Source organism: Dasypus novemcinctus, chromosome 8 (genome assembly GCF_030445035.2).
Source record: "Dasypus novemcinctus isolate mDasNov1 chromosome 8, mDasNov1.1.hap2, whole genome shotgun sequence".
NCBI lineage: Eukaryota > Metazoa > Chordata > Mammalia > Cingulata > Dasypodidae > Dasypus > Dasypus novemcinctus.
This window is the reverse complement of record NC_080680.1, coordinates 14,987,906-15,003,659: the sequence shown is the minus strand read 5'-3', so window position 1 is coordinate 15,003,659 and position 15,754 is coordinate 14,987,906. Positions and strand designations below refer to the sequence as shown.

The following is a 15,754-nucleotide window of genomic DNA, read 5'->3' as shown; positions in this document are numbered from 1 at the left end:
AGGGTGGCGGGCCCCACAGGCTCTGGGTCACTGGCCCAACACGTGGCTCAGAGGCCTCTTCCCCCTGCCCCCGTTGCTCCTGCTACAAATCCAAAAAGCTGGAAAAGGAGCCCAGGGAAGTAGGAGGCACTTGGTCCTTCTGGCTGAGGGGTGACGATGCAGAGATGCCAGGGAAGAGCAGGAGGCCCCCGGGGCCAGCAGCTGGGGGCCTGCCGTGGGCACCTCCCCGCTCCCTGGGGACCAGGCCACCCTACCCTCGGGCCGTCTCTCCTCCACAGCAGCTGACTCCATCGTGCCATCTCCAGCTGCCGCTGCCAGCCACTCAGCCACTCTCATCCTCCCTTCCCCTGGAGGGAGCAATGAGACCCAACTCGGGGCCCAGGAGGCCCGTCTGCAGGCAGGGCCCTCGCCATGTACCTCTGGAAGCTGCTGACGCCCCCACCCAGCTGTCCTGGAAGCCCAGTCCTCTTCCTCCCTGTGCAGGGGCCAAATCGCTGTCTGAAGCGGCAAAGTGAGCAAACTCTGGGGCCCAGCGTGACCCCTGACCTGCCCTCCAGGGGCCGTCCTTGGTGGGGAGAGCAATGCACAGAGCTATTTAAAGTTACCCAGATCTCCAATGGGAACTTTCTCTTGCTTATTCTGGAAAGGCTGCATTCTACACCCAGCCCAGGAAAGCAGGGAAGGTGTGATCATTCCATGTTTGAACAAGTTACAAATTCTCAACCAAAAATCTTGAGTACTGATTGCTTAAAAATAAAATGAAATAAAACCAAACCAGCATGCCAAAGTACTGGTTACCTACTTTCTGGGTGACAAAATTGGGTGAGCTTTTCTGTCTTCTGCTTGAAAATAAATCCTAAATGTCCTACTTTGATCTACTTAACTTCCAAAGACAACTCTGTGTCTCGTTTCTGTTCTGCAAGGTTTGCCGTGGCACAGAAGCCCAGACTGTATTCATGCTCAGCAAAGTCAGGGCTGCACACTTGCAAGGGTAGAAGGCACTGGAGAGAGTGGACGAATGGAAGGCTGGGAGCAAAGGAGGGAGGAAGGAGAACAGCACAGTGGGGGGGGTAACCAGGCTCAGCCAGAGCAGCTCTGCTCTGACGTGGGGCTCCAAGTAAGGACAAGGAGGTTTGAAAATGAGGTTCCGTTGCTTAAAAAACAGGATCAGCAGAAGCTTGCAAACCACCCACCCTACCTGCCAGCTGAGACTCCTTCCACTTGCTGTCAGCAATCTACCCCACACACCGTGGGTGGGGGGCGGCGCGCAGAGCTCCCCTGGGTGGAGGCTGAGCCCCACTTCCCTCTACCCTGTCCCACCATCGTCTGTCTTGGCCCTGATGCCAGCCTTCCCTGTGCCTGCCGCCCACCACCACTTTCCCTCCTCACTGAGAATGCTCTGGGCCGCCCCGGGCAGAGCCGTGCAGTGGGCACAGCAAAGGCTGCGGGGCCAGGCTGGCCAGAAGGGGCGCAAGAGCCCGAGGCAGAGGGCTGACAGGCAGCCACGGGCAGCCTCGCCCGGGCAGAAGCAGCAGGCCAGCAGCAGGCCAGCAGCAGGCGCAGAGGCCACAACAGGCTCTTTACTCTCTCCAGAGACACGAGACCCCGAGGCACGAGCAACTGGACCACGACGGTCCAGATGGCTGAGGGTCACAGCTCAGTGCCAACTGTGCCTTGGTGGATGACAAATCTGGGCACAAGCCTGTGAGCGCAAGGACAAAGGCCAGCAGCTCAAGGACACGAGGGCTCGGCTCCCTCTTGCCAGCAGTGAAGGCAGGGGCCCTCACACGAGCTGGCACTCAACCCTGCAGAATGTCGCACAAGGGGCAGACCAGGGGCGTTTCTTACCCTGAGTAGAGGTCGAGGGGACAGTATTTACTTATCTGCTTCCACTTGCCAGTTGCCACCTGTTAAAGAACAATACGAGGGTGTGGAATGAGATGATGTCTGCGACACGGCTGTGTCAACCTGAACGCGCACACCACACGAGTGGTTATGAGATTGCCGGGACAGGCTGCAGCCTCACCCTGGACCTGAGCCGCATGAGAGGGCAGAGGAGGAGGACCCTCGTCTGCCCGCCTCGCCCCGTCCTCTAGGAGACTCGGGGCGGACGGCGCCCCGCCCTGCACATGGCAGGGCAGAGCAAGGGACCGGCACCTTTTCCAAACTCAGTGGCTAAGTTTTAGTAATCTGATTAACCAAAGTCTTTAAAATGGTAATACCAGTGATGGGGAGGGGTAGTTAACAAGTAATTTCATGCTGCTGGTGGCAAGATGAATTGGCAGAACCCTCTGAAAGGCAATCTGCCGGCATCGGTCAAAATGTACAATGCCAATGTCTTCTGGACGTGGCAAACCCACTGGGAACCTAGAACAACTAGCACAAGGCAAAATAGAGCAGTGCCAAGGATGTTTACCACACCCTAGCTACAATAGCAAAAACCTGGAACCACGCCCACAGCTCTCAGGAGACGCCTATGTGAGCCGTCACACACCCACTCCGCGGGTTAGCACATAGTAGGCAAAGCTGCTGAATAAAGGAAGACATGAAAGAAGGAATGGTATGCGGCCACGAAGAGACAGGGGTAGAGCTAAAACAAAAAAAGCAAGTGGCAGAAAAATGCATACAGTAAGATCACTTTTGCGAAGGGAAAAAGGTTTATGTGCATATATATACCCATATGTCCAAATAAACATAGAAAAACCTTGAAAAGTACAAAACAAACAATCCTCAAGGAGTATTAAGTGGGGAAAAAATTAACAAGCAGAACAGTTACATACGGTATGAACCCACTTTTGCTTTTAAAAAGTGCATGGGGGAAGCGGCTGTGGCTCCATCAGTTGGGCTCCCATCCACCATATGGGAAGCCCTGGGTTCACGTCCCGGGGTGTCCTTGTGAAGACAGGCTCCCCTGCAAGTGCTGCAGAGTGCCGACTCAGCAAGGTGACGCAACGAAAAGGCAGACAAGCAAAAAACACAGAAGAGCGCACAGCGAATGGATACCGCAAGCAGACAACAAGCAAGCCTCAAGGCGGGGGGGGGGGATGAATACAAATAATAAATACAGACACAGAAGAGCGCACAGCAAATGGACACAGAGCAGACAGCAAGCAAAAAGCCACAAGGGGGTGGGGTGGGAGGAAAAAAGTGCATGGGGCGAGTGGATGCAGCTCAAGTGGTTGTGTGCCTGCTTCCTATGTACAAGGTCCTGTGTTTAATTCCCCATACTTCCTAAAAAAAAATGCATGGGTATGTAAGGTGATGGTGGTGGGGCAATGTATAGGAATCCTGTAAGGTATGCATGATTGTTTTGTTCACTCATAACTTCTCAAATTAAAAAAAAGCAAAAAAAAAAAAAAAGAAATCAAAGTGTGTATGAAAATACAGAGACCTGGTGGTGTACAACATTGTGAATAAAATAAATACCTCTGAATTTTACACTTTAAAATGGCTAAACTTGTTTGTTGTCAGAATTTCACCTTAATTAAAAAATAAAAAAAAAGCAATCAAGAGACTGCTGGCCGAGAAAGCCCAGAAATCAGACTTACTGGACAAAGACTTTACGTCAAATATTTTAAATATGATTAAAGAACTAAAGGAAACCAGCAGAACACATTTCAACAAATAAGAATAGCAATAGAATAATAAACATTCTAAAAAGGAGCCGAACAGAAAGTCTGAGGAAAAGAAAGAACAAACAATGAAGGAAAATGAACAGAGCCTTAGACACTTGTGAGATAACACATGCGTACCAACACATGCGTAATCCACAGGAGATGAGAAAGAGAATGGGCAGAAAGAGTATCTGATGAAATAAATGGCTGGAAACTTCCAAATGTGGATGAGAAACATTAATCTACATATTCAAGAAGCTCAATGAACTCCAAGCAGGATAAACTCCAAGAGATCCACATCTAGATGCATTATAATCAAACTGTTGAAAGACAAAGAATCTTGACAACAGCAAGAGAAAAAGCAACTCATCACCTGCAAGGGATTCTCCACAGATTAACAGAAGATTTCTCATCAAAACCCATAGAGGCCAGAAGGCAATGGGATGATATAGCCAAAGTCCTGAAAGAAAATGGTGGTCAACCAAGAATTCTATATCCAGAGAAAATACTCTTTGAAATACAAGAGAAATTAAGACATCCCCAGATAAACAAAAACTAAAAGAATCTGTTGCTCAAAAATCTGCCCTACAAGAAATACCAAAGGGAGTTCTTGGGCTGAAAGGAAAGGCTACTAGACAGCAACTCAAATCCACATGAAGAAATAATGTCCACTGGTAAATTTAACACAAATAAATATAAAAGAGAGTAAAAACATATTTTCCCCATAACTCTTAGTTTCTCCTATCTTATTTAAAAGACAACTGCAGGAAACGGACTTTGGCCCAGTGGTTAGGGCATCCGTCTACCACATGGGAGGTCCGCGGTTCAAACCCCGGGCCTCCTTGACCCGTGTGGAGCTGGCTCATGCACAGTGCTGATGCGTGCAAGGAGTGCCGTGCCACGCAAGGGTGTCCCCCGCGTGGGGGAGCCCCACGCGCAAGGAGTGCACCCGTGAGGAAAGCCGCCCAGCGTGAAAAGAAAGAGCAGCCTGCCCAGGAATGGCGCCGCCCACACTTCCCGTGCCGCTGACGACAACAGAAGCGGACAAAGAAACAAGACGCAGCAAATAGACACCAAGAACAGACAACCAAGGGAGGGGGGGAAATTAAATAAATAAATAAATCTTAAAAAAAAAAAAAAGACAACTGCATAAGGCAATAATTACACATATGTGTTGACCAGCATATAACATGCAAAGGTGTAATTTGTGTGGCAATAATGGTACAAAGGATGGGGAAGGCAACAAAGCAAGATAGGAGCAAAGTTTTGTATACTACAGAAATTAAGTTGGTATTCATCTGAACTAGACTGTTCAAGTTAGACACTAACTTAATAATATATAAAGCAACTAAGCAGAATATAAACAAAGATACAGAGGATTTGACCAACACTATATACCAACTAGACCTAACAGACTTCTACATAACATTCCACCCAACAAGAGCTGAAAATACATTCATCTCAAGTGAAACAGGTCTCCATAAATTTAAAAGGATTGGGGAGCAGAGGTAGCTCAAGTGATTGAACGCCTGCTTCCCACATACGAGGTCCCGGGTCCGATCTCTAATACCTCCTAAAGACCAAACAAACAAGGAAACGCAAAGTCCAACTCTCATTGGGGAGTTGATGTAGCTAAGTGGTTGAGTGCCTGCTTCCCATATATGAGGTCCTGGGTTCAATCCCCAGTACCAACTTAAAAAAAAAAAAATTAAAAGGATATGCAAAGCATATTCTATGAACAAATTGGAATGAAATTGGAAATCAGTAACAGAAAGAAATTCAGGAAATTCAAAAATATGTGCAATATGACACAATGCTAAATATATTAATGGGTTAAAGAGGAAATCAAAAGGGAAATCAGAAAATACTTTGTGATGAGGAAAATAAAAACATAACATACCAAAACTTATGAGATGCAGCAAAAGCAGGGCTCAGAGGGAAGCTTATAGCTGTAAACACCTATATTAAAAAGAAGAAAGATCTCAAATCAATATCTAAACTTCCACATTGACAAACTAGAAAAAGAATAAACTAAACCCAAAGCAAGTAAAAAGAAATAGTAAGAATTAAAGCACAAATAAATGAGATAGAGAAGAGAAAAAATAGAGAAAACCAATTAAATCAGAAGTTGTTTCTTTGAAAAGATCAATAAAACTGACAAACCACTGCCTGGACCAACTGAAAGGTAGAGAGGGATTTGAAATACTAAAATCAAGAATGAAAGTGGAGACATTACTAACAACCTTTCAAATATAAAAAGAGCTATAAAGGAATGCTATGAACAACTGTATGCCAACAAATTAGATGAGAAAGACAAATTCCTGCAAACTACCAAAACTGATTTAAGAAGAAACAGAGAATCTGAACAAACCTATAACAAGAGGTTAAATCAATCATCAAAAATCTTCCAACAAAGAAAAGCCCAGAACCATATGGCTTCACTGATGAATTCTACCAAACATTTAAAGAAGTAACACCAGGCGAGCAGGTTTAGTTCAATGGTTTGAGCACCTGCTTCTCATGCACAAGGTCCTGGGTTCAATTCGTGGCACCTCCAAAAAAAATCATTAAAGATGTAATACCAAACTCTTCCAAATTAGAAGAGGAGGGAAGCCTTCTTAACTCATTGTGTGAGGCTAGTAATATCCTGATACCAAAGCCAGCTAAAGATATCATGAAAAAGAAAAACAGAGCAATATCCCTGATGAAGACAGATGCAAAACTCCTTAACAAACCAATCCAGAAGCATATGAGAGGGATTACACACATGACCAAGTGGGAAGGATGGTTCAATATATGATAATAAGTCACTGTAATGTATCATAAAATAAAATGAAGGAATAAAATCACATGATCATCTCAATATGTGCAGAAAAAGATTTGACAAAATCCAACATTCTTTCCTTATTATTAAAAAAAACTCAGTAAACTAGAAATAGAAAGGAACTTCCTCAATCTGATAAAGGGTATCTCAAAATTCACAGCTAACATCATACTCAATGGTGAAAGATTAAAAGCTTTCCCTCCAAGATCAGGAATAAGACAGGAGTATCCACCCTTGCCACTTTCAGTCAACACAGTACTCTAGGGATGTTCAGGAAAATGGCATCGGAATAGGTCAGAAGGGCTCAACTCTCTTACAAAAACAAGGAAGGGCAAAAAAAAAGGGAGCCGCTTTGGGGATCTGCAGAGCAGGAGAGTGCTGTGCATAACCCAGAAGGGAGCAGGGCAGAGAGATGAAGTGGCCTAAACAGCAACTTGGAGCTACTCGCCCCTCGGCTGGGAACAGCACACATTCCCCACTGTTAAGGCAAACAACCTTGGTAAAACCTGTGCCTCACTGCAAGCAACTCAGAGGGGAAGAGGCATCTTCCTCCTGGGGAGGAGAGGATGCAACAGAGGGAGGAGAGTGGTTTCTTTTCAGTGAGACTGGCTAGCATAATCTGTTTTCAATCTCAGCTCTGGCCAGACCAGAATCACCAGTGAGTGGCAACTGAAGAGACTCCTCCATGGAAAGGTTAGCTCAAGGGCGCCATCTGCTGACAGGCTGTGAAACTGCAAAAGGTGAAAAAGCATTTTGGTATCTTACATCCAGGCACTCTTGAATCTGGTCTGCACCCCATTAGTGGCTCCCTAGCCAATTTTTGATAACTCAAGCTGAGCAATCTTAAAGATATAGAATATGCTGAACCAAAAATCAAAGAAAAGCCATGAGTCAAAACCACTAGGCAAGAGAAATTGACAGTAAATTCACCAACATATTTAGATACCTAGACTTAAGCAAAAAAATTACAAGCCATAAAAAACAGGACAATATGGCCCAAGCAAAGGAACAAACCAAATATCCTGAAGAGATACAGGATTTAAGACAACTAATGGATGATGTTCACATAAACCTCCTAAATCAATTCAAAGAGTTGAAGGAAAATATGGCTAAAGAGGTCAAGGATATTAAGAAGATACTGGGTAAGCATAAAGAACAATTTGAAAGCCTGCAAAGAAAAGTAAGAGATTATGGGAATGAAATACACAATGGATGAGATTAAAAATACATTAGAGGGATCCAATGTGGTTTAGGTCTGGAGTTCAAACCCTGATCCTGGTACCTCAAAAACAAAACAAAACAAAACAAAAAAACTAGAGGCATATAACAGCAGATTTGAATTGACTGAGAACAGAATTAGTAAATTAGAAGACAGAGCATCTGATCCTGACAAGACAGGAAATGGAAAAATTAGAATAGGGTCTCAGGGAATTGAATGACAATGTGAAACGCACAAACATACACATTATAGGTGTCCCAGAGGAGCAGAGAATGGAAAAGGGGCAGAAAGAATATTTGAAGAAATAACTGAAAATTTCCCAACCCTTATGAAAGACATAAGTATCAATATCCAGGAAGGACAATGCACCCCAAACAGAATAAATTCAAACAGACCTACTTACTCCAAGACACCTACTGTTCAGAATGTCAAATGCCAAATATAAAGAAAGGATTCTGAAAGCAGCAAGAGAAAAGCAAAACATCACATACAAAGAAAGCTCAATAAGACTAAGCGCCAATCTCTCGACACTGTCCTAGAGGTTCGAAGCAGGGTAATTAAGCACAGAAAAGAAAGGACATCCAGATTGGGGAGAAAGAAGTAAAACTACATCTATCTGTAGAAGCTATGATTTGAATCTAGAAAATCCTAAGAACATACCAAAACTGAGAAGGAAAAAAAAAAACTATTAGAACTCATAAATTCAGCAAGGTTTCAGGAACAAGATCAAAAGAGAAAAATCAATTATATAATTATATACTAGCAGTGAACAATCTGAAAATGAAATTTTTAAAATTCCATTTACAATAGCCCCAAAAAGAATAAAATATTCAAGGATAAGTTTAACAAAAAGGACGGGACTTGTATACGAAAAACTACAAACCATCATTGAAAGGAAATAAAGAAGACCTCACTAAAGGGAAGGACATCTCATGTTTATGAATTAGAGTATTAACATTGCTAAATGGAAATCCTTTCAAATTCATCTACAGACTCAACAGCATCCATATCAAAAACCCCAGCTGGCTTTTTGTGCAGAAATTGACAAAAAGATCTTAAAATTCAAACAGAAAGGCAAGGAACCCAGAAGAGCCCCAAATCTTGAAAAACATAAAAGGACTCACACTTCCCAATTTTCAAACTAACCACTGTGGAGCAGGTGTAGCTCAGTAGTTGAGCACTTGCTTCACACGTTTGAGGCCCCAGGTTCAATCCTCAGTACCTCCTAAAAAAAAATTTTAAATTAAAAAATAAATAAATAAAACTAACTACAAATCCACAGTTTTCAAGACTCTGTGGTTCTGGCAAAAGAGCAAATTGATCAGTAGAATAGAACTCAAGAGTCCAGAATTAAACTCTCACATTTATATTGAATTAATTTTCAAAAAGGGTGCCAATATAATACAATGGAAGAAAGAATACAGTCTACAACAAACGGGACCAGGACAGCTGGATATGCGCATGCAAAAGAATGAAATTGGACCCCTCTTTCACACCATATCCAAAAATTAACTCAAATGGACCAAAGGTGCAAATCTTCATGACCTCGAATTTGTCAAGAGTCTCTTAGATATGACACGTAAAGCACAAGCAGCCAAAGAAAGAAACAGATAAATTGGATTTCATCAAAATTAAAAATTTTTGTGTTCAAAAGACTCTCAAGAAAATGGAAAGACATCCACAGAAAGGGAGAAAATATTTGCAAATATGGCTGATAACGGTCTAATACCCAGAATATAGGAAGAACTCAACAATAAAAAACAACCCAATTAAAAAATTGACAAAGGATTTGAATAACCATTTCTCCAAAGAAGATATACAATGGCCAAAAAGCACACGAAACAATGCTTGGGAATTACTAACACATCACTAGGCAGTGGGGAAATCCAAAAAAATAAACCACGGTGAGATACCACTTCATACTCACTCAAGTGGTTATCGTCAAAAACACAGAAAATAACAAGTGCTGGCGAGAATGTAGCAAAATTAGAACCCTCATATTGCTGATGGTAATGTAAAATGGTACAGCCATTTTGGAAAACAGTTTGGCAGTTCCTGAAAAAGTTAAATATAGAGTTATCACATACATAACTTAGGAATTCCACTCCTAGCTGTATACTGAGAACCAACAACATATGTTCACATAAATACTTACGCACAAGTGTTCATGGTAGTAAAAAGGTGGAAACAACCCAAATGACCTTCAATAGATGAATGGATAAACAAAATGTGGGTATATAACCCTAAAAGAAATGAAGTCTAGACACATGCTACAAGATTAATGAACCTCAAAAACATGAAAAACTAAATCGAAGAAGTCACTCACAGGAGACCATATATTGTATGATTCCACTTATATGAAATGTCCAGAAAAAGCAAATCCCACAGAGACAGAAAGTACAAGATTACTAGGTGTCAGGGCTGGGAGGAGGGTGGGAATAGAGAGTGACAGGTAATGGGTACAGGGTTTCTTTTTGAAGTGATTAAAACATTCTAGAATTAGAGTGGTGATGGTTGCACAATTTTGTGAATGTTATTAAATCCACTTAACTGTATACTTTAAAAGGGTGAATTTTATAGTATATGAATTGTATCTCAATTTTTTAAAAAAGATGAACATGAAATTCTTATGAAATAAAACCTAAATAATAAATATCTACATTTTCTTTGACTCTTCTAGAAACACTGAGTGTCACTCCCTGGGCCCAGTGACCCACCCAGCAGCTTTCACCTGGACGGAAGAGCCAGGAGGGAAACCCGCCGCAGCTGGGCATGCCCCGCTGTGTACCTTGAGGTGCTGGTGCATGCAGTAACGGCACACCTTATGCTTCATCTCATGGGTGACATCACTCGAGAAAGGAATAAAACCACATTTTGGCTGCAAAACAAATATGGGAGAACAACTGTTTAGGGAGAAATCACATGCCTCTATAAGCACATCCAGCGGGCTATGAGATACACATGCAAAGCAGAGGTGGACTGGCAAGTGTTTGGAGCTCCCAGTGGGAACAGGTGTGTCCCTGACTGTGTCATACAAACAGCTCTTCATCTCTAGAAAACACACGGCCAGAAGGCTCAGTGGAAAAAAAAAAAACACAAAAAAACGGGGGGCCTCTCTTGCTGGCTTGACAAAACACAACACAGGGTGGCTTTGTCTTCTCCTTCACGAATGTGGCTTGAAGCGCTGACTAGTGCAGCTCTCCTAGAGTTCCCCCTCCAAGAAGCAGAATCATTGTTCCCTCTGACAAGAAATACGTGACACTGGAAGGTGCCAATCTGATAGTTGCTATGCTTCCAGAACACTGTAGAACTCTACCAGCCTTCACAAAGCTCTGGTCTCATGATTCAGGGCATCCCAAGCCTTCGCAGAGAGCCGATGGTGTGCTTAGCACTGGACACCACCTCACACGACACCCACCATTCACATGCCACAATGCCGACCCTCTTCTTGGGGACATGCACCACACAGTCTGAGTGCTCGGGACTGAGGGAGTGGCTGGGAGTCAGTGCCACCGAGGCTTTGTGGAAGGACAGGGGCCATGCCTGGGGCACCAAGGGAGGTTTCCTGATGGAGACCTGAGCTGCTACCCTCAGCTCGACAGCAGAGTGCTGAGGCGTGGGGTCCCTGGCCCTTCGCCAGCTCCCAGCCCCACTCCCCCATTAACTGGAAGAGAAATGCCCTTTGTGGGTCTAGGTTTAGGACTCTTGGCCATGAAAACTGGAGCCTTAGAGTGTTCAACAGGTTTTTTATGCCTCTAGGGAAATCCCTCCTGAGCAGGACACCAGCAAAGGAAATGAGTGCCATCCTGTCTCAAGGGCCTGAATCACAAACTGAGCTCATAGAACCAAGAGTGCCACACTGCCAAGCTGGCAAAGGGAGCGCAGCAGAGCTGGAGCCATGCAGAAGGCAGGCTGGCAGGCGGCACCCAGCACAGCCTTGTCCTGGTGACGAGCGGGCAGGCCTGGCCCAGCCCAAGGGGTGGTGCTGGCTCCCCTGTGGGTTACTCCCAGCAAGCAGCCTCAGCGGGGGGCTACAGGGGGCCCTGCATCCCTCTCTGATCTGACTGGTGGGAGGAACTAGCATGCATAGAGAGTGAGTGGCAGTTTCAGGAAGGCAAGGGCAGCAGGCCAGGACTCGGGGAGGTGTGGAGCAGCCTGGGCCTGAGAAGGGGCTGCAGGGCCCAGCACAGAGTGGCCAGGGACCACAGTTCTCTAGAAAGGGCTCCGGGCAGATGCTTCACAGGCTCTGGAAAGACAATCCACCTCTAACCTGAGACTGTCTTTCCCCTTTTGCCCACATCATTTCCCCTTGACAAAATTTCACCTTAATCTCTACACACAGAATTGGCCGGTGCTCCACAAAATGGTAGGTCTGAAGTCTGGTTAAATTAGGAAGGCACATAGCATAACCGCTCAGAGTGTCCAGGTCCTTGTCACAGCGAGATTCTGGAAAAGAGAACAGGGAAAACACCTGAGGATCAGTGCCAGGGAGACAAGTTGAAACTCGAGGCACCTGGAGAGACTCCCGTGGTCAAGGATGGGCCCTGCCTAAGGACGGGTCTGGCCTTTGTCCTCGGCTCCTGGGAATGTCCTACCTGGGGGCTCTGAGCCACAACAGTCACGAGGTGACTTACAGGCTGGGGGATTTCAGTCACACAGTATCAGCTGATCTCTGGAGGGGCTGAAGATCAAGGTCATAGTAAAGGTCAAACATGACTGACCCCAATAAACCTCTGAATACGGAGGCTCCAGGAAGCTTCCCTGGCTGGCAACACCCCATACTTATTGTCACATGCAGGGCCAGGAAAGGCAGTGGGTCTGTGACTCCACAGGGAGAGGACAGCTCTGCCAGCCGCTGCCTCAAGCGTCTCTCTTCTGTAATAAACCATGCCAACTTTCAGCGAGTCCCGTGAGCCCTTCCAGCAGATGGTCGACCTAAGAGTGGCCTCGGGGATGCCCCCAAGGTGGCAAATGTTGTCAGAAGTGAAGATGACCTTGGAGACTGCCTCCGCTAACCCTGCAGCTCCCTTAATCCAGAAGCTCAGGCAGCCTCCAGCCCTGCCCTCCTCCTTCCTTCAAAATATCCAGCACACCAGTATTTTCTCAGCACTGATTCATTCAGCTAGAGACCATGTTGTGGAAGAATCAAATTAGGTGGTCTCTCAGGATCAGGAGGAGCCTCCTCACCTCCTCTATGTAACGAGGCTTATTATGATGAGTCCTGCCAACAGCTGGTCTAGTACTACTGAGCAGTGCAGTCTGAGTTGCTCACCATAAAATAAAACAACGTTGAACAGGGCTAGCAGCTGATGGCAGAACCCCAGCACGCAGCTTCAGTTTGTCTTCATCTAGCTGAGGAAAATGGGAACCAGGAAACGGGCCTGGCCGTGTAGGTAGCTGCAGCCTCCTCCCCACTTCCTGGGTCCTTTTCCAATAGACAGCAGCTCGCTTCTTGCTGCCAGACAGGCGCTCCCAGGGCCCCAGTGCCCTTGGTGCTATCTTTTTCTTAAATCAAGAGGGAATTTTCCATGAGCCATTTATACTACCTGACGGGCTGCCCTTTGGTAAGAAGGCATTTCCATACTCCACAACATATGTATTTCTCTTTCCTTTACATTTTATTTTATTTTTATTTTTTTATTTTATTTATTTTATTTAGAGAAGATACCGGGGAAGGAACGCAGGAACTCCTATTCATGGGAAGTAGGCACTCAACCACTGAGCTACACCTGTTCCCCAACATTTGGATTTTAAGTTTTCGATCTGAGTGGGAAAGAAAAGGCTTTGACCTGCCTCTTGCCACTGCAGGCACCATTGTGTGCACAGGAAGGTGAATTTGCTGACTGGGGGCGGGGGTGGGGGTGGGGGAAGGATGGTATTTGGCAATGGCCGGGAAGGTAACAACCACAGAAATTCACCCAGCTTCCCGGTTTCCTCTGGGAGTATAAGCAGGCAGGCCTGGACTCTAGCATCCGGGGGTGGGCTCCTCAGGGCTGGGGCCCCTTCAGCACCAGGCTACCTGCTATGGCTCAGGTAACTTCCTTTTGACTCTTGCAGGCTCCTCTGCCCTGCCTTCCCTTCCCCAAGTCTCCCCCGATGCCTCCAGCTCCCAAATGCAGTGTTAAAACATTTTAGTAATTAGTTCTTAGCCATGTATTCTGTGCTGTGCTCTTGTCATGTGATGCCTTGAACAATATTTGCAAGCTTCCTAGGATTTCTTCCCCTGGTGTGGAAGTATCTGGCATTAAATGCATCCCTGGAAAACATCCTTGTGGCAACAGAATAATTACTGAAGAATATCAGTCATAATGTTAAACATGTTTCAAGTGGAATATTTTGAATTACAAACAAAATTTATAAGTTCAAAGCCCTTACCTGGCCTTTCAGACTGTATCTTTAAACAAAGCTGTTTCACGAAATCTAAAGGCAGCTGAACAACTTCCTGTAAGAACAAATAGGAAATACTCATTCTTGACGTGGCTTTGGGAAGTAAGAGTTGCCTTATTATTTTAAGGACATATATCCAGGTTGCTCTCAGGTTGGGGGCGGAAGCATGCACCCAGCACCAGCTCTGGGGGGGCTCCCCATATAGCCACTCTTGCATCCTCACCACCCCAGGGAAGTCGAGGGTCCACCCTGCCCCAGACAGGACAAGCTCAGAGAAGTCAAGTACCTCAGAAGGCCAAATGGAGGCCTAAGGTTCTAAGCTAGATGGGCTGGGGCTGTTAAAAATCCCGTCTTCCTGCTAACAGAACAGGAATAACAAAGTGGAGGCCTCCTGGATCTCAGGGACAGCTGCTGGGGAGCCAGCATTCATGTCACCTTCCCCACTAGAATAATGACCCCTGCCCATGTGCACAGGGGTCTGCACGAGCCAAGGCTTGCCTGCGGACACCCACATGCTCTGCTGCTACGGGCCAGCCAGTCATGTCTTGTCCCCAGCCTGGTGTTGCAAGCTCAACCTGTGATTCTGCCATTTACCTCAAAATGTTCTAAACTGAGGAAAATGTTATTTCTATAAAAACTAGGTTGTCTCTTCAACAAAGGGTTTTGGGAAAACTGTATATCTACATGCAAGGAATGAAGTTGGAACCCTACCACATATCATATATAAAAATTAACTCAAAATGGCTTCAAAGACCTAAATATAAAAGCTAAAATCATAAAACTGAGAAAAAAATATGGGGAAAAGTCTTGACCCAGGAATGGGCAATGGATTCTGAGATACAATACAAAAAGCATGAGCAACAAACAAAAATGAATACATTCGATTTCATCAAAATTAAAACTTTTGTGCAAAGAACACTATCAAGAAAGTGAAATGACAACTTACAGAAAAGAAAATATGTGGAAGCCACAAATATCTAATATCCAAAATATATGAAGAACTCCTATAAATCAACAAGAAGACAAACAACCCAATTTAAAACATGGGTGAAGGACTTGGATCAACATGTCTCCAAAGAAGGTATATGGCCAATAAGCACATGAAGAGATCTCCAGTACTATCAGTCACTAGGGAAACCCAAACCAAAACCATGATGAGATACCACTTCACACTCACAAGGATGGCTACTTAAAAAACAGAAAATAACAAGTGTTGGAGAGGACGTGGAGAAATTAGAACCCTCCTGAACTGCTGGTGGGATTGTAAAATGTGCAGCCACTGTGGAAAACAATTTGGTAGTACCTCAGAAAGTTAAACACAGAATTACCATATGACCTCACAATCCCACTCCTAGGTATACACCCAAATAATTGAAAATGGGGACTTAAACAGATACTTACATGCCCTTTTCATAGCTGCATTACTCACAATAAATAGTCAAAAGGTAGAAACAGGGAAGCGGATGTGGCTCAAGCGATTGAGCTCCCACCTACCACACGGGAGGTCCCGGGTTCAGTTCCCGATGCCTCCTGGAGAAGACGAGCAAGATGGCGAGCTGACGCAACAAGATGATGCAACGAAGGAGACACAAAGAGGGAAGACAATGAGAGACACAAAAAAAGCAGGGAGCTGAGGTGGCTTAAGCAATTGAGTACCTCCTTCCCAGCTGGGAGGTCCCAGGTTCAGTTCCCAGTGCCTCCTAAAGAGAA

The 15,754-nt window shown here is 45.0% G+C and overlaps 1 protein-coding gene across 1 annotated transcript in view; it reads right to left on the bottom strand.

Annotated features, from left to right (window-relative positions):
- IPPK (inositol-pentakisphosphate 2-kinase) overlaps positions 1 to 15,754 on the bottom strand; it is a 67,498-nt gene that overhangs the window by 29,029 nt on the left and 22,715 nt on the right. Inside the window, exons 4-7 of the mRNA XM_058301472.1 lie at positions 14,033 to 14,099; positions 11,982 to 12,103; positions 10,446 to 10,535; positions 1,849 to 1,907 (exon numbers count right to left, since the gene is read on the bottom strand). Of these exons, the coding sequence (XP_058157455.1) occupies positions 1,849 to 1,907; positions 10,446 to 10,535; positions 11,982 to 12,103; positions 14,033 to 14,099 (338 nt within the window). The remainder of the gene's footprint in view (positions 1 to 1,848; positions 1,908 to 10,445; positions 10,536 to 11,981; positions 12,104 to 14,032; positions 14,100 to 15,754) is intronic.